Here is a 23730-nt window from a genome sequence, read left to right as displayed (position 1 = left end):
GTTTAATGTTTGAGTTCCAGAGGAATTTATGACTGTGTACCTGTTCAACCACATCAAAGTTTAGTAAGTCCGTGCTTTTTCTCTTTTTTTTTCTTGTTTGCTGACTGATGAGGGGCCGCAGTGCCGTAGAGAAACGGTGTTTGTACATGTAGCCTATTTTTTAATAATAGTTGCAAGCAATCATAAAATACAGCAAGTTTTAAGCCCGTGCAGACCTCACTGCCATAGGCGCATCGTTACACTATCTTGCTGAAATCGGAATGTTTGACGGAGGTCCTTCTCCTTAGTTACAGTTGCTGAGCTAGGATTGGACGAGAATCGTTCGAGGGCGGGGTTTTGCGAACGGTCAATTGCCACTCCTCCCCTGATTCGGATGACTCTTGTGTTTGATTCACATTGATTCGGATGACTCTTGTGTTTGATTCGGATGACTCTCGTGTTTGATTCACATTGATTCAGATGACTCTCGTGTTTGATTCCCATTGATTCAGATGACTCGTGTTTGATTCACATTGATTCAGATGACTCGTGTTTGATTCACATTGATTCAGATGACTCTCGTGTTTGATTCACATTGATTCAGATCACTCTCGTGTTTGATTCACATTGGTTCAGATGACTCTCGTGTTTGATTCACATTGATTCGGATGACTCTCGTGATTGATTCTCCTCTCAGTCTGACCGTGTTTTACAGCTTCTGTGCCTCATATTATGTTTGATCACAGTGTCCTCGGTATAATTGTTTCATTTACAACTTGTTTTCTTGAGATATTTAAAGCCTTTTTTATTCCTTCCATCAGGAAGTCTCAATCTGGCTCGATGTCTGTTCAGGTGGTGCTCAGGTGAATCTTTACTGCAGAAGAATAAAATAAATTACCTGTATTGGCATTCATTCTGAAAATTTTAAATGTGTCTTTCAGGATTGGTTACAGTGAGAGCGTCGGTGTTTCGAAGAAGATTAGTATCCACCCAACATCAGTGTGTTCGTTAATCACACGAACTGTTCCTTCAGTTGTCTATAAAATCTGTTCATCATGAAAGTATTAATGCCATTTATGACGGTCATACAAAATACTGGAACTAGTTTAGTAAATAGAAATTTCCTTCCATCATTCCACAGGTTGCGTTACTGCAGGATCTATCCTTGCATCAACCAGGTAGCCAGATGGAGACCCCAACATGCAGGTGTCTTATACCCTCAGTGGAGACGGATGTGAATTTGAACATTGCCAATCATGGGAATTGTGCTGACCGTCCTCTCTGGCCATAACTGGTAGGCTATGCTCCCGGGGGGGAAATGAGCCATAGTCAAAATGGCAAAGCATTAGGTTTTAAATAATTTTCATAAATCATTGGTCAGGAAATTAGCAACTATCCCAGGCATCAGCGGGGTATATATTTTTTGGTACACATAATAAGACATGGAATGGAATAATAAGACAATCTTTGGTTTTGGTGCAGAGTCTAGTTTTGCGGCAATCACGCTCAATTAAAGTTACAGCTAAAGGGAAAAAAAATGCACAAAGTAAGCAAGTGTAGTATAGTGTGTTTTATATGAATTGGAGAAACTTCAGTCAAACTTCAGAGAAACAAAGTAGATAACTGACTCAGTTTGAAATAGTTATGATCCTCATACTCATGTAAAGTTTTCACAAAGATCAAGTTTGAATTACTTATGACCCACTTTTCTAACCATTTAATAAATTAACCTCTTACATATTAGCTGAATGTTAATAACAAAACACGTCCATTACAGAACAACTGTTTCTGAACAACTACAAATGTTTTTACACCTATCAAGAGCATTGGTTATTCGATCACTTAAAGCTTTAAATTCCAGGGGTGTCTGGATGTGATCTGCAATCATGATAATGCACTTGAAAGAATTTAAATCTGACCTTTATTCAGAATTTACATAATTTTAATACATTTGCTAGACAGTTTCATATCACATTACAGGTGAAATAGGACACATGCATTATTATTTAGGCCCTAGTCTTAGCATAATTATGAAAGTCACAAAATAATTAATAGTCAGACTCAGAAATCAAACCTGCACTACATGTAATTAATAGCAGAATTTAAAATGCAGGAGTTTCAAATGACCCATTTACTCTTTTTAACACATTTATGGAAAAAGCATAAGTATTGTGTATACATTTAGGAACTAATTATTGCTAACAATGATATTAGGAAAATATTTCAAATAAAAGTTTAAATCTAAAAGTTTCAAATAAGCATGCAAAAACTATTTATTTTCTTATCAAAATCATAAATTCAGAACTCCATATTATACAGAAGAGTTTAGTTGCATTTAATGATTCACTTTATGCATTTAATTCTTAAGCTTTATAATGTTTTCTAACAGCCTAGCATTGTCTTCAAAGGTGTTCTTCTAACTTGAACCAAAATATTATTCAAACATACTTAAATCAAATAATAAAAATGACTGCTTGTTCAGATGTATTTGTCCACACTCTCAATTGCATCCTGTTTTGTGTGTTTTCTCCATTCACCCGGAATCTCACCATCACCCTGAAATTTTTTATTGTAGTGATTTTCCAGATCTTTCTGAAATCTGCAGACAAACCACTTCCAATATGACAGCTCAGTGAAGTCAGGGGTGATGCTCCACTCAGCATAAACCCCTCCTGCAGTTTTGTAATCTTTATATTTAATGGATTCTTTTGATTCAGGAGATGGGTAAAAAGACCCAGTACTTGACACTAGAGTTGTGCAAAAACCTGCAGAAAGATCTTCTGTTCCTTTATAATGCCACCCATTCAGTCCATCAATTCGATGGAAAGGAACACTGTGAGGTCGTGGACCGTGGTCTTCTGCTGTGTTGGTGCAAATAGCTTTGCAGAAAGGACACTGAACCCAACAGCACTTACAGAGGTGTCCATTTAGTATCTCATCGGGCCTGTCCTTGTATTCCAGATCCAATGGAAAAGATTCTGTACTGAATTTCTTTTCAATGCCAGATATTATAGAAGGTATTTCATTTATTATTACCTCTTCTAGGAGTTTTACATCAACATCATCACGACTAACTCCTCCGAGGTCATTCTCAGAGAATATCAGCACATCTGATAACGTCTGAGTGAAAGTCTTCAACCAGAGATCAGCATCTCCATCTCCATGGTGCTCTTCAGTTGCTCTCTTCACTGCTTCTATGATCCGCTTCTCCTTCTGTTGTAAATCATCGCTCATCTTGGGCTGAACACTGGTGTCGAACTTAGCAGTGATGTACTGATTGACTTCCTCTCTGATGAACCTCTGGAAGTGCTCTTTGGGATTATGAATGTAGGTTTTGTACGCCTCAAAATCCTCCTTTTCTGCCAGTGTCCTCAGGATGTGTTTCTCCAGATTAGATCTGTTTCCATTCAGTGATTCACATTTTGCCCTCATTTCATCTGCCAAATCTCGGGCAGTTATTTTGTAGACACTCTGCTCAATGGGTTCTTTAAGTTTGTTACAGATGATCTCACCTATGATCGTAGCTGATGTTGCCCCCTGGCAGTATTTCTGGAAAATACTGTAATATTCTTCTCTTTTTCTTGCAAAATAGAGAACAGGATCATTGGCTTGCTTGAAAATGTTGTGCTGTTCCATGATTATCATTTTTACTTTGTGCAATATGGCAAGGACCAAATCACTGAAGAAGTGTTTCTTGAACACATATTTCTCTTTTTGTCTTTCCTCATATTCTGTTAATTTTGCTTCGATGAAACCACTGAGTTCTTGAATGTAACTTTTATTGTAGCCCATCTTTGCAATGTTTTTTGACATGATAAATGTTTTTGCTTTCTCTGCAATATCTAAAATTAAGGTTTTGATTTGAGTGTGATTCTCTTTAGATAGAGAATAAGTAAATACCAATAGGCTTGTTTTTTGAATCTGTACATACTCTGAATAGTCTGACATCATGAAAATGTTGCACTTATTTTTGTTCTTCATAGAGGGGTCTGTGAAACTTTCATTGGCATCACCGAGGACCTCCCTTGTATCTTTAAAAATATCAAGGTCTGTGCCTTGAGGTGTGGCTTTCTTAATCTCATGTACACAATTTTTCCAAAATGAATCAAATTCTCTTTGCAGGATCTTATCATCATTTCCTTTGTCTTTGAGAGTTAAGGCAAGATTTTTGGCCTTTTCAAGGAGAGCGTTTTCCTTTTGTGTCCTTTGAGCATCAATGCTTTTCTTTAGGACTCGCTGCTGTAGCACCTCATTCAATTTTGACTTTGTTTCCCTAACAATGGTTTCCTGTATGTGTGAGATTTTAATTTCAAAAGATTTTTTCCACTGAATCAGTATTGCTGATTCATTGCTGTCTCTCTCAAAGAATTCTGACATAGATTTCTTCACTTCTGTACTTTTTACCTTTAGTTCCTCTTGAAGATCTCTTTCCTCAACCACATTGATTGCTTCATTTTCTAGTTTGTTCTGTAATCTGTGTTCAATTTCCAGCATGGCCTTCCGAAGACTCCAAGTCCACTTACTGTATTCTGTCTCCAGTTTTCTATATGTGGCAATCTCCAGAGCATTTTTGAAGCTGAACACAAAACGTTCGTTCAGTAAAGCATCCCAGAGATTTTTAATATGATTTTTGATGTTTGTCAGCATCATGCCATTTGATTTTGAAACACAAGAAAAAATTGTTTTCTTAAGGTCTTGAACATTTTCACAATATGAAGGGTTGGGTGGTGCCATTGGTGGGCTGCCCTCCCAGAGCTGAGCAAAATACTTCACATCCTTCTGTACATCAAATTTAATGACATCACTGAAACATTCTGCATTACAGACTTCATCTTCTGCAGCGACTTTAGTCATCTTATCCAGTGTCTCCTGCAGTCGTCTCCTTGCTTCCATGGTATTTTTTTCAGCTGTGACGTCTGAAACATTCTGATGCACAAACAGACAGCTGGGGCTTAATCTGACCTCCTTCATCCTCAAGAAGGCCTGAACAACAATCTGAAGAATGTCCTGCATCTCTGTGGGGTTTTCTCCATAGATGTTGATCAATGTCAAATTTCCAAGGCCAATAACAAACGTGGCCAATTCATTGTCATGATGCCTTATGGATTTTCCTGCCAGTTCTAGAGAACGAAGTCCCTCAGTATCAACAACCAGAATATAGTCAAAGTTCATCTCTTTTTTAATCTCGTCTGACACTTTGACCAGCTGCATGAAAGCTCCTCTGGTGCACCTGCCAGAACTGACGGCAAACTGCAGTCCAAACATGGCATTCAGCATGGTGGATTTCCCAGAGCTTTGAATCCCTAAAATGGACAGAACAAAGACTCTCTGGTCTCCCAGTTTCTGGATGAGTTCTCCTAAAACAGCAGTGACCCAGACCAGAGGAACATGAGCAGCATCTCCATCCATCAGCTCCAGTGGAAATCCAGAGATCATCATCTCTGCTGCAAGACCCGGGAGAGAATGGTAGTCAATCTGCAGGTCTGTCTTGTTCTTCTTCACGGATGAACATGATTCATAAATCTGTCCAATTTCTCTGAGGATGTGCTCCAAACCAAAGGCTGCAGCTTGAAGTTTCTTAGATAGTTCCAGAAGTTCAGCCTTGAGTTTTTCAGATTTGTCAGGATTTTCTTTCAGTTTTAAGATTTTTGACCACTTTTCATCATACTCATTGTGTAGACGTGAAAGGTCAGCAGAAGTATATTCATCCAGGAGGATTCTGAGCCATTTAAGAAAAAACTTATTTGCAGCACCTGTGTTCATTTGTTCCACGAATAAATGTATAAACTTACTCATGTCAGATTTATGCTGCTGGTCACGGACTATCATCATCTCATCTTTTTTTTTACTAATTTCCATTTCTGGGACATCCCCTTGTGGTCGATTTAGTTCTTTATCCTTCTGACACCACTGATGCCACAGTTTGCCCTGACAGGGCAGAAATGATTCTTTAATTTTTGTCAGATCTTTTTTCTTCAGTAGACTCACCATTTCTTGAGCTGCTTCTCTTCCTCTTCTGCAGTCATCAACATATTCCTGATCTACTCTGATGTCTGAGTGTGTGGCCACATTTTCAAGTCTGAAAGTGGAAGGTGATTCTGAAGATGAGAATGAGAGGCTATCTACAATAGCTTCTCTGAGATCTTTAGATATATCTGCTTGACCTCTGCCTTTCAAACCAATTCTATATTTTCTAATCCCCACCTCGGTGTACGGTGAATCATCCTCAGGAAGAAGGCAAATCAGTGGCTTTGGGTCCTCAAAGAGTTTTTGGATTTTTTCTGCACTTTTGTCATTTCTGTCTAGTTGTGGTAAAACAACAACTTTGACTGAGGCCATTTTAGTCATTATATGCATCTGTTTCTCATGGTCTCCTGCATCACCGTGTAGATTACAGAATGCAATGCGTTCAGTGAATTTATCATCATATGTCCCAGAGGGGCAGAACCAGGCGATCTCCACCACCCCATCCATCAGGACTCGGGTTCTGCTGCTGCCTGGGCAGTTCCTGTTGAAGAACGTGTTGTGTTTCTCATTGATCAGCTTGTTCATTAGCTCAGACTTGGATGAGGACACTGAGCCAAACCTGAAGAAAAACACCATTGGAGTTTCTGCCTTGAAGATTGGCTCGATTTGACTGATGATTGCTTTGTTGTTTATTATTTTCCAGCTCTGGTTAATTTCTCTAAATGTCCAGAGGGGGAACTCAATCTGATCAGTGAGTAGATCAGGAACAAGCAGAGGCAGTGCGTACCGGCACTGGGACAGTTTAGTGACCATCATCTGCTTCAGGAAACCATCAGCACAATGAAACACAGCCATCTGAACATCCATTGGGTGAATAGGGTCTGTGTTGCTCTGTGTTATATTAGACATTGATGGTTTTCCAAAAAGTGCACTAAACGCATCAACATGGTTTGCAGATGGTTGTTGGGCTTTTTGTTGTTTTTCTTTGTGATGCTTCGTAGTATCTATAACCGTGATACTTCTTGCTTTGTAGTTCATCATCAGTAATTTTTGTAAAAACATATTGACCAGTTCCTCCTCAGTACAAGACCCATGGGACTGTAATGAATTTGCGGTTATCTGAAGAACATCTGAAGCTCTCAGTTTGTTTGTCTTGACTTCAAGTTTAAGTCTTTGAAAAAGTTCCTCCACTTCTTTTTCCACATCTTTTCCTTGTGTTGTAAGGTCTTCGGCTGTTTCGGCCTGTAACATAATCGTGATAATTTTACTCTTATATCTCATTTGTATAAATATACCAGTACAAGGAGCTGCAAATTGAAAACAGCAAGTTCCCTTTCGAGGGAACTCGCAATGCGTCAATGACGCTTTGGGAACGCCTCCGCGTGATTACATCTGAAGCATTTATGTCAACTAGTCCAATGGAAAGAATGAGCGTCACGGCCGGATGACATCATGACCCGGAAAGCACATCTGGTCTGTGTCAAATCGGTCTGTATATTTATTGTTGTCTGTCACATCTATTATCTAAATTATGGCGAAACAGCTATTCAAGTCGTGTGCTTCTCCCTGCCCTCGTTTCCTTACGGCTGGAGATACACATGAACTTTGTGTAGTTTGTTTGGGAGTAGAGCATGCTATGTCAGCCTTCGAGAGGGCTGACTGTCAGCATTGTGAGCGTCTCCCGCTCCGCATGCTCCGCTCCCGCCTGTCCATGTTCGATGAGACTGGTCAGGTTCGCGAACACATGCAGTCCTGGGGTTTGCAAAAGGATCTCTTGGAGGGGTTGGATATGGGCTCTGCCTATTTTCTTCCTTTACCCGAGGGATCCAGTGCTCTCTTACTGGTGTCGGAAGCCCGCCCTGCGGCTTCTTCCGCCCGGGAAGGCTTTTCTGTTAGATGCCCCTATTTCTCCTTCTGGTCTTTTTGGCGACTATGTGAACACAGTCGGTGAAAGGTTTCAAGAAATAAAGAAACAATCAGAGGCTTTTAAGAAATTTCTCCCTCAGCCCCCTGGGGATGCTGGGCGTGAGCATCCCCAGCCAAGCTCCTAGCACCGTGTACAACAGCAATTGAGTGTTGCGTCTCGTGCTCCTCCTAATAAATCATGGGGGCAGAGCCAACACTCTCAGCCGAAGTCTTCTAAGATCCGGCCCCAGACCTGAGAGGCCATCATGTGCTCGTCCGTACAGACAACACATCGGTGGTCTCTTACATAAATCGTCAGGGGGGTCTGCGTTCGCGTCCACTCTGCAAATTGGCGCACCAGATTCTCCTGTGGTCCCTAGGAAAGATACTCTCTCTGAGGGCAGCGTATATGCCAGGGTGCCAGAATATAGGAGCAGACACCCCTGTCGAGGCAGGGGATGAGGCCAGGGGATTGGAGACTCCACCCCGAGGCAGTGGAGCAGATATGGGAATTCTACGGCCAAGCAGAAGTGGATCTGTTCGCATCTCAGTACACGACGCACTGTCCACTATGGTTCTCCCTCTGGGGCTGGACGCTATGGTGCAGACATGACTGAGGCTACATCTGTACGCTTTTCCCCCAGTTGCTCTGCTCCCAGGAGCTCTGGAGAGAGTCCGCCAGGACGGAATAAGTCTACTGCTAGTAGCACCATGCTGGCCAAGTCGAATTTGGTTTGTGGACAAAATTCATCTCCTCGATGCTCCTCTTTTGGAGATCCCGATCCGTAGAGACCTTCTGTCTCAGGCAGGGGGTGCAGTATTCCACCCCCGACCAGAGATTTGGAATCTATGGGTTTGGCCTACGTGGCGGCCATTGCGGCTTTCCACGCCTCGGTGGGTGCTACATCTTTGGGTCGAGTGCCGGCTTGGGACCCGGAAATAGTTCTGGAAAGCCTTTCAGGGGCTCCCTTCGAGCCCCTAGTGTCGGTTTCAGAGAGATTTCTGACATTAGAGACCATTTCTCAAAAGAGTCGGAGACCTTCAGGCCATCTCGGTCTCTCCCACTTGCCTTGAATTTGCACCCGGAATCGTCAAGGCACTTTTATAATTTTATAATTTAATAATTTGTTACATTTATATAGCGCTTTTTCTGAGACCTCAAAGCGCTTTACATAGAAGGGGGGAATCTCCACAACCACCACCAATGTGCAGCATCCACTTGGATGATGCAACGACAGCCATATTGCGCCAGAATGCCCACCACACACCAGCTTACTGGTGGAGAGGAGACAGTGATGAAGCCAATCAGTGTATGGGGATGATTAGGAGGCCATGATGGACAGAGTCCACTGGGCATATTTTGGCCAGGACACCGGGGTTACACCCCTACTCTTTTTCGAAGGACATCCTAGAATTTTTTTAATGACTACAGAGAGTCATGACCTCGGTTTAACGTCTCATACGAGGGACGGTGCTCTTTGGCAGTATAGTGTCCCCGTCACTACACTGGGGCGTTAGGACCCACACAGACCACAGGGTGAGCAACCCCTGCTGGCCTCACTAACACCTCTACCAGCAGCAACCTGGATTTCCCAGGAGTCTCCCATCCAGGTACTAACCAGGCTCAGCCCCGCTTAGCTTCAGTGGGCAACCGGTCTTGGGCTACAGGGTGATATGGCTGCTTGCATTTTATACCCTAAACAGGGATACGTCCCTAAGGTGCCAACCAATATTCCGAGGCCTATTGTGCTGCAGGCTTTCAGTCCTCCTCTGTTTGCCTTTTCGGGCCAGGAAAAACTGAATCTCTGGTGCACTCTGCGAACACTGGACACTTATGTCCACAGGGCTGCCCCGTGGAGAAAATCTGATCAGTTATTTTTCTGCTTTGGATCACCTAAGAAAGGTCTTCCAGCCTCTAAGCAGACAATCAGCAAGTGGATAGTTGAGGCTATCTCTCTTGCCTATGAGTCCTCTGGCCAGCCATGCCATTTGGTGGTCAGAGCTCATTCTACTAGGAGTATGGCGACCTCTAAAGCCTTATTATCAGGGGTTTCCCTTCAAGAGGTTTGTGATGCGACAGGGTAGTCCTCGCCGCTCAGATTTGTGAGGTTTTATAGCCTGGACCTGGACGCTGCCCCAGGGTCTCAGGTGCTTCTTACTTATTGCCGACAGTTTTACATCAGGCAATTGTAAGTATGGCGTATTGGGTATTCTCTTTCCCATCATCGACGCATAGCGAGTTCCCTCGAAAGGGAACGTCTCAGGGAACGAGACAATGCGTCGCCCTTCCATACTTTCCTGCTTCCCTGTGATCGACTTTGCTCCGGCTCTCGAACCTAGCGCGGGTTGCACCGGATGTGCTTTTATGCTTTCCTGGTCATGACGTCACCCGCCCGTGACGCTCATTCTTTCCATTGGACTAGTTGACATACGTGCTTCAGATGTAATAACGCAGAGGCGTTCCCAAAGCGTCATCGACGCATCGTCTCTTTCCCTACTCAGGGTGGTGATGGCACAATGGATAAGACACATGCCTTTGGTGTGAGAGACCCGGGTTCGAATCCACTGTGAGACACCAATGTGTCCCTGAGCAAGACACTTAACCCTTAGTTGCTCCAGAGGCGTGCGACCTCTGACATATATAGCAATTGTAAGTCGCTTTGGATAACAGCGTCAGCTAAATGAATAAATGTAAATGTAAACTAGGGTTACAGTCGTAACCTGAGACGTTTTCTAACAACATATTTTCTGCAAACAGACTTGCATATCATAGTCAGATATGATCAATAACTTCTATATTTTTATAAAACAACTTCATGTTGTAACTTCACAGCTTCAACTTCACATCAGCGCATTTGTCTGCCTAAATAAACAAATGGATTCCCAAGTGTCTCTGGTTTCTGATGTTGCTTTACACTTCACATAACACTTACCCTATGTCTCTCTCTTTTGTCTTTTGTTGTTGTGTTGTCCATGTTCTCTGCAATAATTGTGGTTTGATCTAGTAAGAACAAAAGAAAGAGAATATTTAATGAAAAGCACTGCATAGTGTTGGTTCATTTGTAACAAGATTTCAGCCACCATTTCCGTAGCAATTTTTTGTTGAAATGGCATACTAAATCCTGAACTGTTGCTCCTTTTATGGACAGAAATAATTAATTACTATGATAACATTTAAACACTTGAATACTGTATCCACAGTTGTTTTATGAAAATTAAATAGTTAATGTTTTATAGAGTTATAATTGTCTGATTCTTTCCCATATTAGTGCATGTTGTAATGTCAGAGTCTGGCAATTTTTAACAATAAATGTAAAAACTGTGAAACTTTGGGTAGGCAGTCAATATATTACATTTAAATCAAAAGATGTTTTTGTAAATTCAGGAGTGACAATTCTTTTAGATTTGATTTGCAAAATTTGATGACGTTTTTTTTTTTTTTTTATCCATTTTTACTTGTCCTAATGTGTGTTATGAAGAAAAAGAAGAAAAAAACCCTCTTATTGTTTATAAGTAACTTGGCCAGTGCCACCAAAACAAAAGGTTTCTTTGGTCATCCCTTGAGCCGTAGGCTACTCATCAAAATGTTTAGGTTTTTTTTTTAACCATGTTTAATATGTTGAAAACGCAAAACGTATCATCTCGCCACATGAATCTTGTAAATCATAACATATTTTCAATTCAAAATGTTGATTTTTTTTATTCATTATTCTTTATCAAAGTAGTAGCCTTCAGTAGTTTGCATCACTGAATATTTCTGTTGTCACCATCCTATAACCACTGTTATTTATTTGTCAGAGGAAGTCATGCTTTCGCTGTGAAATGGAGGCACATCTAGCGAACGCTGCAAACAGCCCTACTGCAACATGCAAGAAGTGTAAAAAGATATGACATTACGCTAAACTGTGACGATCAGCTCAATCAAACACGCGAGGTCCATGAAATTGAATTGCCTGAAGTTATTGTAGCCTACTTTACACACAATATTCAGCTTATACTCCCAGCATTTTAAGTTATTATCCCAGCATTATAACACAGTGATGCGCACGTTTCCAGTGCGTGGTATGACTCAGCTTGGCTCGCTTTACTTTTCCACTGTAGTTTAGTGCCGCTTCAAAGTGTGTGTGATTATAGATTGATCGTTATAGCTGCGCGAGCCTGCGCCACCACCTCGTCTACTGACCACGATACTTTTTTTCCAAGTTGCGTGCGACAGTCGTTTAAAGCAAGTAATTTAAAAAAAAAAGTTTTGCAAACAAATGATTTTGCGCCTGCGGTGTCTGTTGCTGACTATTTAAATCTAGCGGGTTTGGTGTCTCGTGACGCAAATCCAATGACGTTGATAGTGACTATTCTTTCTGACCAATCAACAGTGTTTACACGTCACATTTTAGTATCGGTACGACTCGCTTGGAACCTCAACCGTGGTGGTAATAAATAAATAAAAAGTACCAGGTACTACATACTGTAGCTACACAGTGGAAAACTCCCCAAAAGTGAGCAATACAGTACCATGCAGTGGAAAAGCGCCATTATATCTACTTCTGACTCAAAGACTTGTTTCAGTGCATTTTCTCCCTTAGTTCGGTTCGTTTAGGCATCTATGAACACGGCAATCGTGCTCGGATCCACACACATTCATACAAAATAATTGCTCCAATATATCCTGAAAGACGTGGTCTCGGCCCGATTTAAAACAAACTCTGGGGCGGTTCAGTTGAGATAGGAAAGCAATCAAACGAACCAAGCTATTATGATTCATAACGATAAATTCATTATATAAAAAGCAGCAGTGTCTAATTTTTTTACTTCATCTCACTTTTCCCTGTTAATTTGGAAGAATGCTGTCCCGACAAAGCCATGATTTTTGCTCTAAATGCACACATACTGTGTATACAGTAGGCCTACTGTGCAAAAGTCTTAGGCCTCCATTAGATGTTGTTTTAGCAGTGGTATAATGACTGTATATAATTATTTCTCAGTCTCCTTATTAGAATATAACCAGAATACAGGAAATTTTAATGAAATTTGAACAAAAAAAAACTCTACTAGCTGTCTCCCCTTATGAAAATATAATTTGGGAATAAAATCTGTTCCACTAACCTAATTTAAGGAAAAGAAATCTTATGATTAATAAAAAAAATTCTGAAACTATATATATATATATATATATATATATATATATATATCAAACGAGAAGCGCAAGTAACTTTGTGGGCGGATCCCGGCGCTGTCGCTATTATACCGGCGGGATAAACGACTCTTGCGCTCGACGCAAATCTAAAATGTGTTGGTCTGAAGTCTTCATTACTCATAGCTGTGGTTTGGGCGTAACGTGAAATAAACCAATCAGAGCGTCCTCTCACATTCCCTTTAAGAGCCGGCGCGCTTGTTCCACGGCGGATTGCTATTATAACGGCGGGTTTGCCAGCGCACACCAGGAGCGGTTCACAGCCGAGGAGACCGACGTTCTCGTCAGGGCCGTAAAACACAGAGAAGTGACATTGGGGATGATGGAGAAACCACACAAATTAGCTTCGGTTAAACAGGCGTATAATAATTTGGGTAAATGTGTAAGTTAGATTTATTTTTTCACATCTTCACGGACACAACAATGATTTCCCTCGTGTGTTAATATGTTTCCTTGTAATAATGTATGATTTGCAAAAATGAAAACTGCTGCGTCTGTTTAGATTAGAGAATCAAAGTGTGTGTGTGTTGTTCACACGCTACATAATGGCCAAGCACGCGCCCTTAAAATAGTATATACGCACAACGCGTCGCTTTCTTTAGACTCGTTTTTTCCTGGTCAGTGGCGGAATTGTTTCACTGAACCGCCAACCAACCAACTATTTTCTTAGAAACGTTTCCTCTGTCTTGAGAGATGGTTTCGTCTCCTTATATGGTATAGATCTTCTTTCTCAACAGTACAGGAAACCAGCAGAGTGAAGTTTGAGTGATAAAAAGCCTGCACTAGGCAAGGTTGCCCTTCATGCAGAAAGCTCTGATGTCTGACTGACACATGCCGTCAAATTTCCTCACAGATACTCAGTGGACAGATTTCTCCTCATAACATGCTTGAGATCTCACAACCCTAACAAAACATTTAAATAAAGTCACTTTTCTTTTCATATAATATGCATTCGATATCATGATAACTGATGTAGATCCAACAGCTCAATCTCAACAGTCCAAGAACTGTCAAGCAATGGAACTTTCTGGAAAACAGTCCCATCACATTCCTCATAGGCCTCGCTCTTGAAGATGATAAAGTATTTTATCCAGTCAAAATCCATGTGAAAATGGCTTATATTTATCAAAAGAAAATAACGTGTATGGGTAGATGGGTAGCGTACACCCCCCCCCCCCCCCCCCTCTCACTTCCGGTTCTGAAACTGCTGGTGCTGCGGGTCTGCTGCTATCGCGTCTCCTCAGCTGAGACTAAAAAAAAAGTTTCCGTGTTCTTAGGAGACTAAAAAATTTGGCTGAGAACAGCAATGCACAAGTGAGACTTAACAGTATTGTTGTGTGACGTTCACCAGGACAAACTGGACAATATGCCAACAGTTAATTTCTGTTAATGGCAGATGCAGACATGTGTTTGGCTTCTTCAAATAGCAAGGAACAAGACATTAGAAACACATTGACATTGACTATTGCATTGCACTATGAACAGAGTCAAGTCAAGTCTCTGTTAAACTGCCTCCTTTTCATTATTAGTTACCTGTAACATTACAGAATTAATTAATTAACATATTGTTAAGGTCAATATAGACTACAAACCTTAATACATTATCTTATTCGTTTGCTGAATCCTGAGCTTCCGAGGATGTCCCCATTCCCCACCAATCTCAAAATCAAACCTACGCCCGAAATGTAAGATGAAACAGGTCTGGGGCGGCATGGTTAAATGTGTTAATTTTTTACCGCATTCTTTCTTTCACTGTAATTAATTAAGTAATCTAATAATGCGTTAAATCAACAGCCCTAAAACAAAATAATAATAAGAATACTATATTAGCTAAATACGTAAAACAATTAGGTTGGATAATTGTATTTTTATGTAGGATTATATATTACACATTATTACACAATAATTCCCCTACGCGTCTGACTTAAGCTAAACAGGGCATCTCCTCTTCGACACCTACAAATTTATACTTTACTAGCCATCTCCACTTCATCACTTGCTTATGAAAATATCATTTGGGAATAAGATCTTTTCCACTAACCTGCTGTGCAGCAGTAACCCTGCAGACTCCTACAACGCCTTTGCATATACTTAATAAACAGTACACCGGTTTTTATAGAATAGGAGCGTGGCAAAAGTGACGTTGTTCATTTCAGAATTTTTCTCCAATAGGATTGGTTCTTCAGATATATATAATTCTCTGTTACTAGGCAGGGTTAGGGTTAGCAAATTTTGATTCCTTGATACTTGGGTTATATATTTAGACAGCTGTCTTTTTCCTCTTTTAATTTGGCCCAGTTAGTTTTGAAAGCATATAAATGTTAATCCTTCAGGGAAAATAAATGTTAGTTATGATTAATTTAAACATTCTGTAACTATATATATATTTAAATATATAGTAGTGGCAAATAATTTTACTTCATGTAATGTATGTGCTTGCATAACAACAAACATATGATCTTAGTGTAAATTTACTGTGTGCTATTTCAAATGTCGGCTTGTATGAGCTGAAAGTATCTCTGCAACTAAAAAGGTGTTTATGTGCACGCAAAATCCTGCTATTTTCTTAGAAACGTTTCCTCTGTCTTGAGAGATGGTTTCGTCTCCTTATATGGTATAGATCTTCTTTCTCAACAGTACAGGAAACCAGCAGAGTGAGGTTTGAGTGATAAAAAGCCTGCACTAGGCAAGGTTGCCCTTCATGCAGAAAGCTCTGAAGTCTGTATGTGACTGGCCTTCTTGCAAGAATGAAGTACTTCAAAGAAAAGTGGGCTTGGTTTTCATTGCAGTCTCACCACTAAATAATTAATTTCCCTATATGTATATATATTTTAGCATAGGTGGATTAATCATATGCGCAATTGGTGGAGTGTGGACGCACAATTTACCGCTAGATTCACACTGCGTGTCGCACGCGCCTTTTATTTCGATGTCCAATTGTCTATATTACCATAGTGTGTCCACTGCGATACCTTAAGCGATACTTCGGAGATTCCCGGCCGTCTGAGTTAATGGATCACATGCTAGCACTGCTGGGTGAGCATAAACCATGCTTCCTGTTTAAAGAGTTGTTCTTACAACAGTTACCAAAGAGTGTTCGTACCCCTCTTGCAAATAGTACAGTGACTGACTACAGAGAACTAGCACAACTGGCAGATGTTTATCAGGCATCATCACACAAGTGTACAACTACTGACTCAGTGGCTGCGTCTGTACACCCGGTTATGAGAGCTGCAGCACAGTATTCAGATGAACGGCCAACTTTTGCTGCGCGGCAGTCAGCAGAACACGGACTATGCTACTTTCACGCCTGTTTCGGGGCGAAAGCCAAAAGGTGCCGTCCACCATGCATGCACGTTCAAGGGGAGCCGCAACACGCCAACAGTCAGTAGCTGTGGAAAAGCCTATTTGAGAGGATTAAGAGCGCTGTAGCGCTTAACGGTACTTGGGACTTTTATTATGAAAGTACGACGTGCACAAGCTCAAAAAAGCTAATGATTCGTCACAGAGTGACGCATATCGCCTCAGATATCAGTTTGCATGCACGGACGCTGGAGAAGACGAATAACGTTGGTTATCAGCCTAAGATTGAGTGTATATTGTGCTTCTGTGCGTCTTATAAGAGGAAACCACATCAAAATATCAGCACAATTCATGTTACACTCCCATCAGATCAAAACTTAACACCTACTCATTAAGCCAACGACATTACTCCATCTCTTCTTCCACCTGGGCCTCTTGTGCTCACATCTCAATGATTGATTACTCGCTTGACACTATTCCAAACCTCATACCGACTGTAATTCCTCAGTATTCTGGAAACAACCTGCTTTCGCCAGAGAAGGCTCAGATAATTCACTGTCACCCATAAAGCTCCAATAGGCCCATTGCAGGTCACAAGCCGCCTCCTACGTCTCTGGAAGTTGAGTAAGGTGTATGTTAGTGGTTGACTCCTCCCTCTGATGTTCATCTTATATCCTTGTCATAATAAAGCAGTTCAAGTTGATCACTTGTATCTCTGTGGTGTTCTGACCGACACACCTAGTACACTGCTAAACACACCTGAAACCAGCCCTTATCAGAAAGCAAGGTAGTCTTCACTACATTTGTGGTCCTTCGAGCCGGATAGCAGCTGTGCTGGGAGCATGGAACAGAGTGAGGAAGCATCGTGGGCCCCATCCACTCGGCCCAGACGGCAGTTAAGGCAGCCATTGTATTTAAGGGATTATGAGGTCAGTGCAGTGCGACCGAGGACACGTGGCCCACCACATGCCAGCCCGGCACCACACATGCCTAGAGGGGAAGAGTGGAGTTCACAGCCACAGGTGAAGTGGAGTAGGAATCCCGATGCACAGTATGATTATGACACAAGCGCTGAGGAGAGTTTGAACGACACAAGCCTGGGATGGCCACATACCCCTATGCCCTACACTGAAGAGGGAGCAGGGCAGAGCGGGCTACACAGAGAGAGCAGGCAGTATGGTATTGCGTCCCTTCATGACACTAGAGGAGATCTGTGTGAGTTAACGACCTCAGCTGGAGAGCAAGGAGTAGTGCCGCAGGATCAGTCTTTCGAGCGATGGCCAATGCCACCCCTTCCACCACTAGGGGACTCATTAGCATTAGAGGAAGAGGAGTATGAAGAGGGATTGCCACCTCCACCATGGCCTTCGCATGACTATCCTCCACTGCCTGCAGCTGCCGAGGAGCAGCGGGTGGTTACCGTCATAGACAGAATGATGAGTGAGTTACAGCTAATGAGGGACAGTATGTCTTCCAGCGTCACAGCCCATACTCGACCACAGTCTACCCCTCGCAGCTTGAACCACCCTCAGCCTAAACAGAGTCAAGAACAGCACCACACCCGGTCCTACACCCCGGGGCCAGCACCCTACATGCCCATCTCACGTCCACAGTCCAGTATGTATCGCACTGATGCGAAATCCTCAACTCCGTACCCAGCCAGGCCTGATACGAGCCAACCACACCCTGTTCGAGGCAGACTGTTCTCGCCAGCCCCAGTGACTCTGGGAGGAGGAGAGTACAGGGGGCCAGCGCCAAGAATTCCTTTCTTTGTCCATAAGGATCCGATGGAGTTCTCTCGGCTTAAACTAGCCCTAGCAAACCTGCTACCTACCGATGCTACAGAGCTTTTTAAGTATCAGATTCTGGTGGATCACATGAAACTTGAAGAGGCCTGTCTCATTGCTGACTCCTTCATCAACTCGCCTAGACCATACACTGACACCATGGCAGCCTTGACAGAGAAGTTCGGCCAGCCGCACCATGTAGCCTTGCAGAGGATAGCTGCAGTTATGGATTCGTCTGAGATCAGGAGAGGAGATGTTGCTGCCTTTGAGAGGTTCTCCCTGCATGTACAGTCACTCGTGGGTATGTTACAGACACTGGGCCCAGATGGAGAAGTTGAGCTAAGGTGTGGCTCACATGTGGCTAGACTTCTCACCAAGCTTCCCATGGAGATGAGAGCGAACTTCAGGCGTCAGATGTTCCATCGTCCTGGACACACTCATACGCTGTTCGACCTGGCAGAATGGCTTCGATACGAGTCGTGGTGCCAAGGTTACGACAACCCTTCAGACATCCGTATCCAAGGGCTGACAGGATACCGAGCCGATAAACGACGCGGCAAGCCAGCAGCCACAGTGCTACACGGAGCAGAGAGCTATTCGTCTAACCGGGCAACCAGACAAGAGAGTCAGAGCGCATCTACGGCCAGATGGAAGAGCAAAGCAAAACCCTACTGTCCATACTGTGAGGGTACAGAACACTTCTTAAATAAGTGTCCTGGTATTCAGAAACTCACCAGAGAGGAAGTCATAGAGTGGATCAGAGTCAATAGGAGATGTTGGAGATGTGGGAGGGCACATCAAGCAGCCCAATGTGACCTCAAGAAGCTTTGTGATGTGTGCCAAGGAAAACATCTGAAAGTCCTGCATGACGCCAACGTACGCTCTAAGGCTGAGCAGCCAAAGGCTGAAAGTTGTCTGGTGAGTACCAGTACAGAAGTCCTCTACCTGGACAGACCATCGGCCCACTCTCGTGTTCTGTTGAAGGTCGTCAGGGTTCTCTTGCGCAACAGAGACAGGACATTAGACACTTATGCAATTCTGGACGATGGTTCAGAGCGCACAATGCTCCTCCCGGAGGCAGTTGATAAATTAGGTCTACAGAAGAGGCCTGAGGATCTTGCTCTCCGCACGATTAGGCAAGAAGTCCAAACTCTAACGGGAGCTGCTGTCTCGTTCAAAATCTCATCCTCTACTAATCCCAAGAGAGCATTTCGGATAGTGGAGGCCTTCACCTCTCGACGCTTGGGTCTAGCGGACCACTCCTACCCCATCGTCAGCTTGAAGAGGAAGTACAAGCACCTGGCAGATCTCCCCCTCGAGGCATTCGATCGCGTTAAGCCGCTTGTGTTAATTGGTGCAGACTACCCCCATCTGCTTAACCCTATTGAGCCGGTGAAAATGGGCCCTCCTGGAGGTCCGGCAGCCATTCACACGAGACTGGGATGGACGCTTCAAGGACCCGCACACCTTACACAGTGGGCACCGAGCACCCAGCAGTGTCTTTTCACAAGTGTCTCACCTCAGACGACAGAGCTGATGCAGAATGTGGAGATGCTCTGGAAGATGGACACCCTGCCATACCAGAGCTGTAAACTAGCAATGAGGTCGAAGCAGGATAAGGAAGCGGTGGAGCTCCTAGAGGCCAAGACCAGACGAGTACAGGTGGCAGGCATCTACAGATATGCCACACCCCTGCTACGGATGCGAGACATTCCCCCGCTCCAAGCTCCTAAGGAAGCTGTCCTACCCAGCCTCAGAAGTCTGGAGAGACGCTTGGCCCGGGACCCCCTGCGAGCCGACGAGTACTCTGGAGCAATCCGCAAGTTGGTGGAAACTGGAGCGGTTAAGAAGATTGACTTAAGCAAAGCCTCACCCACTGTAGAAGAGTTTTCACTAATGTGCTGATTAGGTGATTGTGCTCGCCCCAGGGTGTCAATCAAAACACATCACAGGAGTCAGAATCTTCTCGTCTTTACTTGCTATTAGTATGTATACATGTGTGGTCTGAAATAAACAAATAAATAACATTACAATAAGTATTGTATTCATACATACAAATAATATACATGTCGTTTACATCCAATACAATTATCAAAGGTTTGGACTGCACTACCGAACTTGTCCGCTAGATGTCACATTAAGCACATATAATGAGGATCGCGAATTCTCCGTGTCTCTGAGAAAATGCTGAGTAATCATTATATATCGGCAGGGTTACGGAAATACGACAAATAGTGTTAACTTGACAATCGTTAAAGGGGTTAATATAACACAAAGTAACCACAAGCAAGGGATAAAGCAAGTAAATAACTTAAATAACATTACTTTCTATATCTGTTATATTTGTGGCGATCAGTATAATGCAGTGGACACGGAAGAGATAAACAACTCGATAATTCACATCAATCAAACTGTAACACGACAGATAACTATACTAAAGAACACAAATATGTAAATAGACTTACATTTTATCATTAACGCACACACTGCAGTAAACTCTGAAGGAGGTACAGGAAGATACAAAACATGTTCTTCTCCTCAGCTTGCTAACTGTTTTCTAACTCGCGTCCTTTCCCGACGTCACCAATAAGCTCGTCGCTGATTGGTTAGATCTCCTTAACATCGCCGCCCCCAAATATGCAGAGGCATGTTTGTTCCTGCATCTAGGTTACTTAGTGTCAGTAATCTCTGGTAAAGATATGAGACGGGCAACAGGCCGCGTATATAACCTGCCTTTAACGTTGATTTCTACAGACCTTACATGTCCATCCGCCCCAGGGAATGTCCTGACTACTTTCCCGATTAACCAGAGAGCACGGGGTAGCTGAGGGTCAACCAACATTGCAACAGATCCGACGGTAATAGGTTTAGTTTCTGCGTGCCATTTCTGTCGTAATTGGAGGTTAGGCAAGTAGTGTCTCACAAAGCTTGACCAGAAATGATCAGTGAGGACTTGGCTCTGTCTCCATCTACGTCGTCCTATGAGCTCAGTAGCGGGGTACATCACTTGAGGTAGAGAGCTGTCTGGCCGCCCCATAAGCAGGAGATTTGGGGTGACTGGATCCAGGTCAGCTACATTGGAGGAAACATATCCTAGGGGCTTGCTATTGAGAATTCCCTCTATCTCAATAAGCACAGTTTGAAGCACTTCCTCTGTCACCGTTTGTGAGCCTACTACTGTACGGAGGGCGGTTTTGATGGATCGGATTTCTCTCTCCCAGACGCCACCAAAGTGGGGAGCACTAGGAGGGTTGAAGAGGAAGGTGATTTTTTGTTTGGCGAGATGTTGTTGAAGATCTGGGCTACAGTTTGTTAAAGCTTCTCTTAATTCTCTCTCTCCACCATGAAAATTGGTGCCCTGGTCAGAAAGCAGTTCAGATGGGGTGCCTCGACGTGCAATAAATCTCCTCAGAGACATAAGGAAGGAGTCTGTGTCTATAGATGTGAGGAGCTCAATGTGTACACATCGAGTGGTCAAACACTTGAATATTATACCCCATCTTTTTTCACAGCGTCGTCCTACCTTTATTTGGAAAGGACCAAAACAATCCATCCCAGTGCTATAGAAAGGAGGTTTGTGAAGTCTCAGCCGGGCTGGGGGTAGATCAGCCATTTTAGGGACCTCAGCTTTAGCCTTCCACTTGCGACATTCTATGCAGTTGTGCTGGAATTTGCGAATTGCCTCACGACCTCTTAGTATCCATACATTTCTCCTCATTTCAGCAAATACCCGTTCTGTTCCTGGGTGGCAGAGCTTACTGTCATAGTTCTGTATGAGCAGTTTAGTTGCTGAATGGTGAGGATCTAGAACTATTGGGTGAATTGTCTGGAGTTCTAGACCTTCAGCACGACGTAGACGACCTCCAACCCGTATAAGCTGACTGGCATCGTCAAACTCTGGTGATAAAGTGAGTAAGCGGCTTGTAGAGGATACAGGCTTACCAGCTTTCAATCGTTCATATTCCTCTGAGAAACTGTCACGTTGAATATTCTGGAAGATGAGGCATTCTGCCTTCACGTAGTCTTTAGCCGTAGCTGGACTGGATTGGTTTGGGTCAATTTCACTGTGCTGGACTGTGGCTTCAACCAGGTCCTTCCATGTACTGTACTCACTGGGGTTCAAGGGGTTTGATACTCTGGTGACACCTGTTATGGAAATTTTACATTTAGATATGTTTCTTTTACTTTTATATGGGTACAACTTTTATTAACGTTGAAGATGTATTGTTTACTCATGAGAATTTAAAGGAATATAATCATATAAGCAAAAAGCACATTATTAAAGATATAAAATCAAGCTTTTTTAGAAATGCATAAGGTTAGAACAAGCTTGAAGGAACAAAATGTTCACTATGTCATGTGAAGACTATGTGTGAAAAGTGTGTGCGCAGCTTTGATCGAACTAAAGATAGACAAGATGTGTGAACAAGAGCAGCAGCTAAGAACAGGAAACTTTTGCAGACATGACGTTGCTCAGACCAGTTAGAATTTGGGTTGGACATGAGATAATGAGCTAAGACATCTCCATTTAAGGTAACAAAGGATTTTTACACAGGGTGTGTTAGGGTATATAACCTTGGCGAAAGGGACTAGCCTTCGCCTTCTCATGTCAGATGCTCTCTGTGTGAGAATGCCATAGACCTTCTCATATCAGACGCTGTCTGTATGTTGAACGTCTTATTTCATGCATGAAATAAAATACTTTGTTTAATCTCTTGAGAATCGACTTTGTCTCCTTCATCCAGGTTTTAATATTGAGTAATTTTCCACAACAAATGGCGACGAGGATGCGATTGCAAAACCGATGATCGTCGTGAGGGGAACAGTTGACTGGCCATCCCGAGAGAACACTCTACGGCTCAATATCCTCAAGCTTGAGGAAAGAGAATTGTTCAACTCCTCACGACGACCTAGGTGGACGCAATTAAAGAACTCACAGACAGTGAGACTCACAAGACGGTGAGAGAAAATTTAAATTATTCACATGGTGGATAAGAAAATTATTTGCGTATTGAATATTTTTTCTAAAAGGGTCAGAGTTTTGGAATAAGCGTTTCCAAACAGGGTTTGAGAATAAGCCTAAAAGTAAGTTCTCAAATGCCATGTGTTAATTCTTCTCTAAAAGGGCCAGAGTTTTGAGAATAGGTCTGATAGAAAATTTCTCAAACACCAGACAAGGTGCTCGTTCGAAGGTTCGGACATTAGAGGAGGCACTTGTTTGGGAAAGACCTGCATCGACGGAGACAGGCAATTTTGAAAGTCCTAGATTGACGAATTTAGGCATGTCGTGGTGGCCACGCTGAGAGAAGAATTAACACAGTAAATATAGTGCGTGGTGACCACGCGGGGGAAGATATTTAAATACGCAAATATAAATACTGTTGATTAAGAAGAAGGAAAGAGGAAAATTTATAGGTAAATATAAAGTAATAAAATAATAAATAAAAATACGCAAATATGGATTAATAAAATTAATTAATATAGGGAAATTGAACAAACAAAATTGTCTAAGTAAAAATGTGTAACGAAAATTCAAAAAAGAAGGATGGAGAACAGGTTGATTTCTCGAAGGGTTCATAAAAAATAATGGACAAAGCA

At 42.6% G+C, this 23730-nt stretch overlaps 1 protein-coding gene across 2 annotated transcripts; it reads right to left on the bottom strand.

The window, feature by feature from the left end:
- Window positions 1-1535: 1535 nt before the first annotated feature.
- Window positions 1536-15131, bottom strand: LOC306998430 (interferon-induced very large GTPase 1-like). 2 transcript variants are annotated; one of them, XM_079612500.1, is made up of 3 exons: window positions 15084-15125; window positions 10785-10852; window positions 1536-7188 (listed from the first exon to the last, which is right to left on the bottom strand). In XM_079612500.1, the coding sequence occupies exons 2-3, from the start codon at window positions 10824-10826 to the stop codon at window positions 2458-2460; spliced, it is 4773 nt and encodes a 1590-aa protein (XP_079468626.1). In that variant the 5' UTR covers window positions 10827-10852; window positions 15084-15125; the 3' UTR covers window positions 1536-2457. The 2 variants fall into 2 exon arrangements, with proteins under 2 accessions (XP_079468626.1, XP_079468625.1); XM_079612499.1 differs by having other exon boundaries at window positions 1888-7310; window positions 10331-10852; window positions 15084-15131.
- Between the last annotated feature and the right edge of the window lie 8599 nt (window positions 15132-23730).

The sequence above is a fragment of the Phoxinus phoxinus genome (genome assembly GCF_949152265.1).
Source record: "Phoxinus phoxinus genome assembly, chromosome: 5".
In the NCBI taxonomy this organism is placed as follows: Eukaryota; Metazoa; Chordata; class Actinopteri; order Cypriniformes; family Leuciscidae; genus Phoxinus; species Phoxinus phoxinus.
This window is presented reverse-complemented; position numbering and strand designations above follow the sequence as displayed.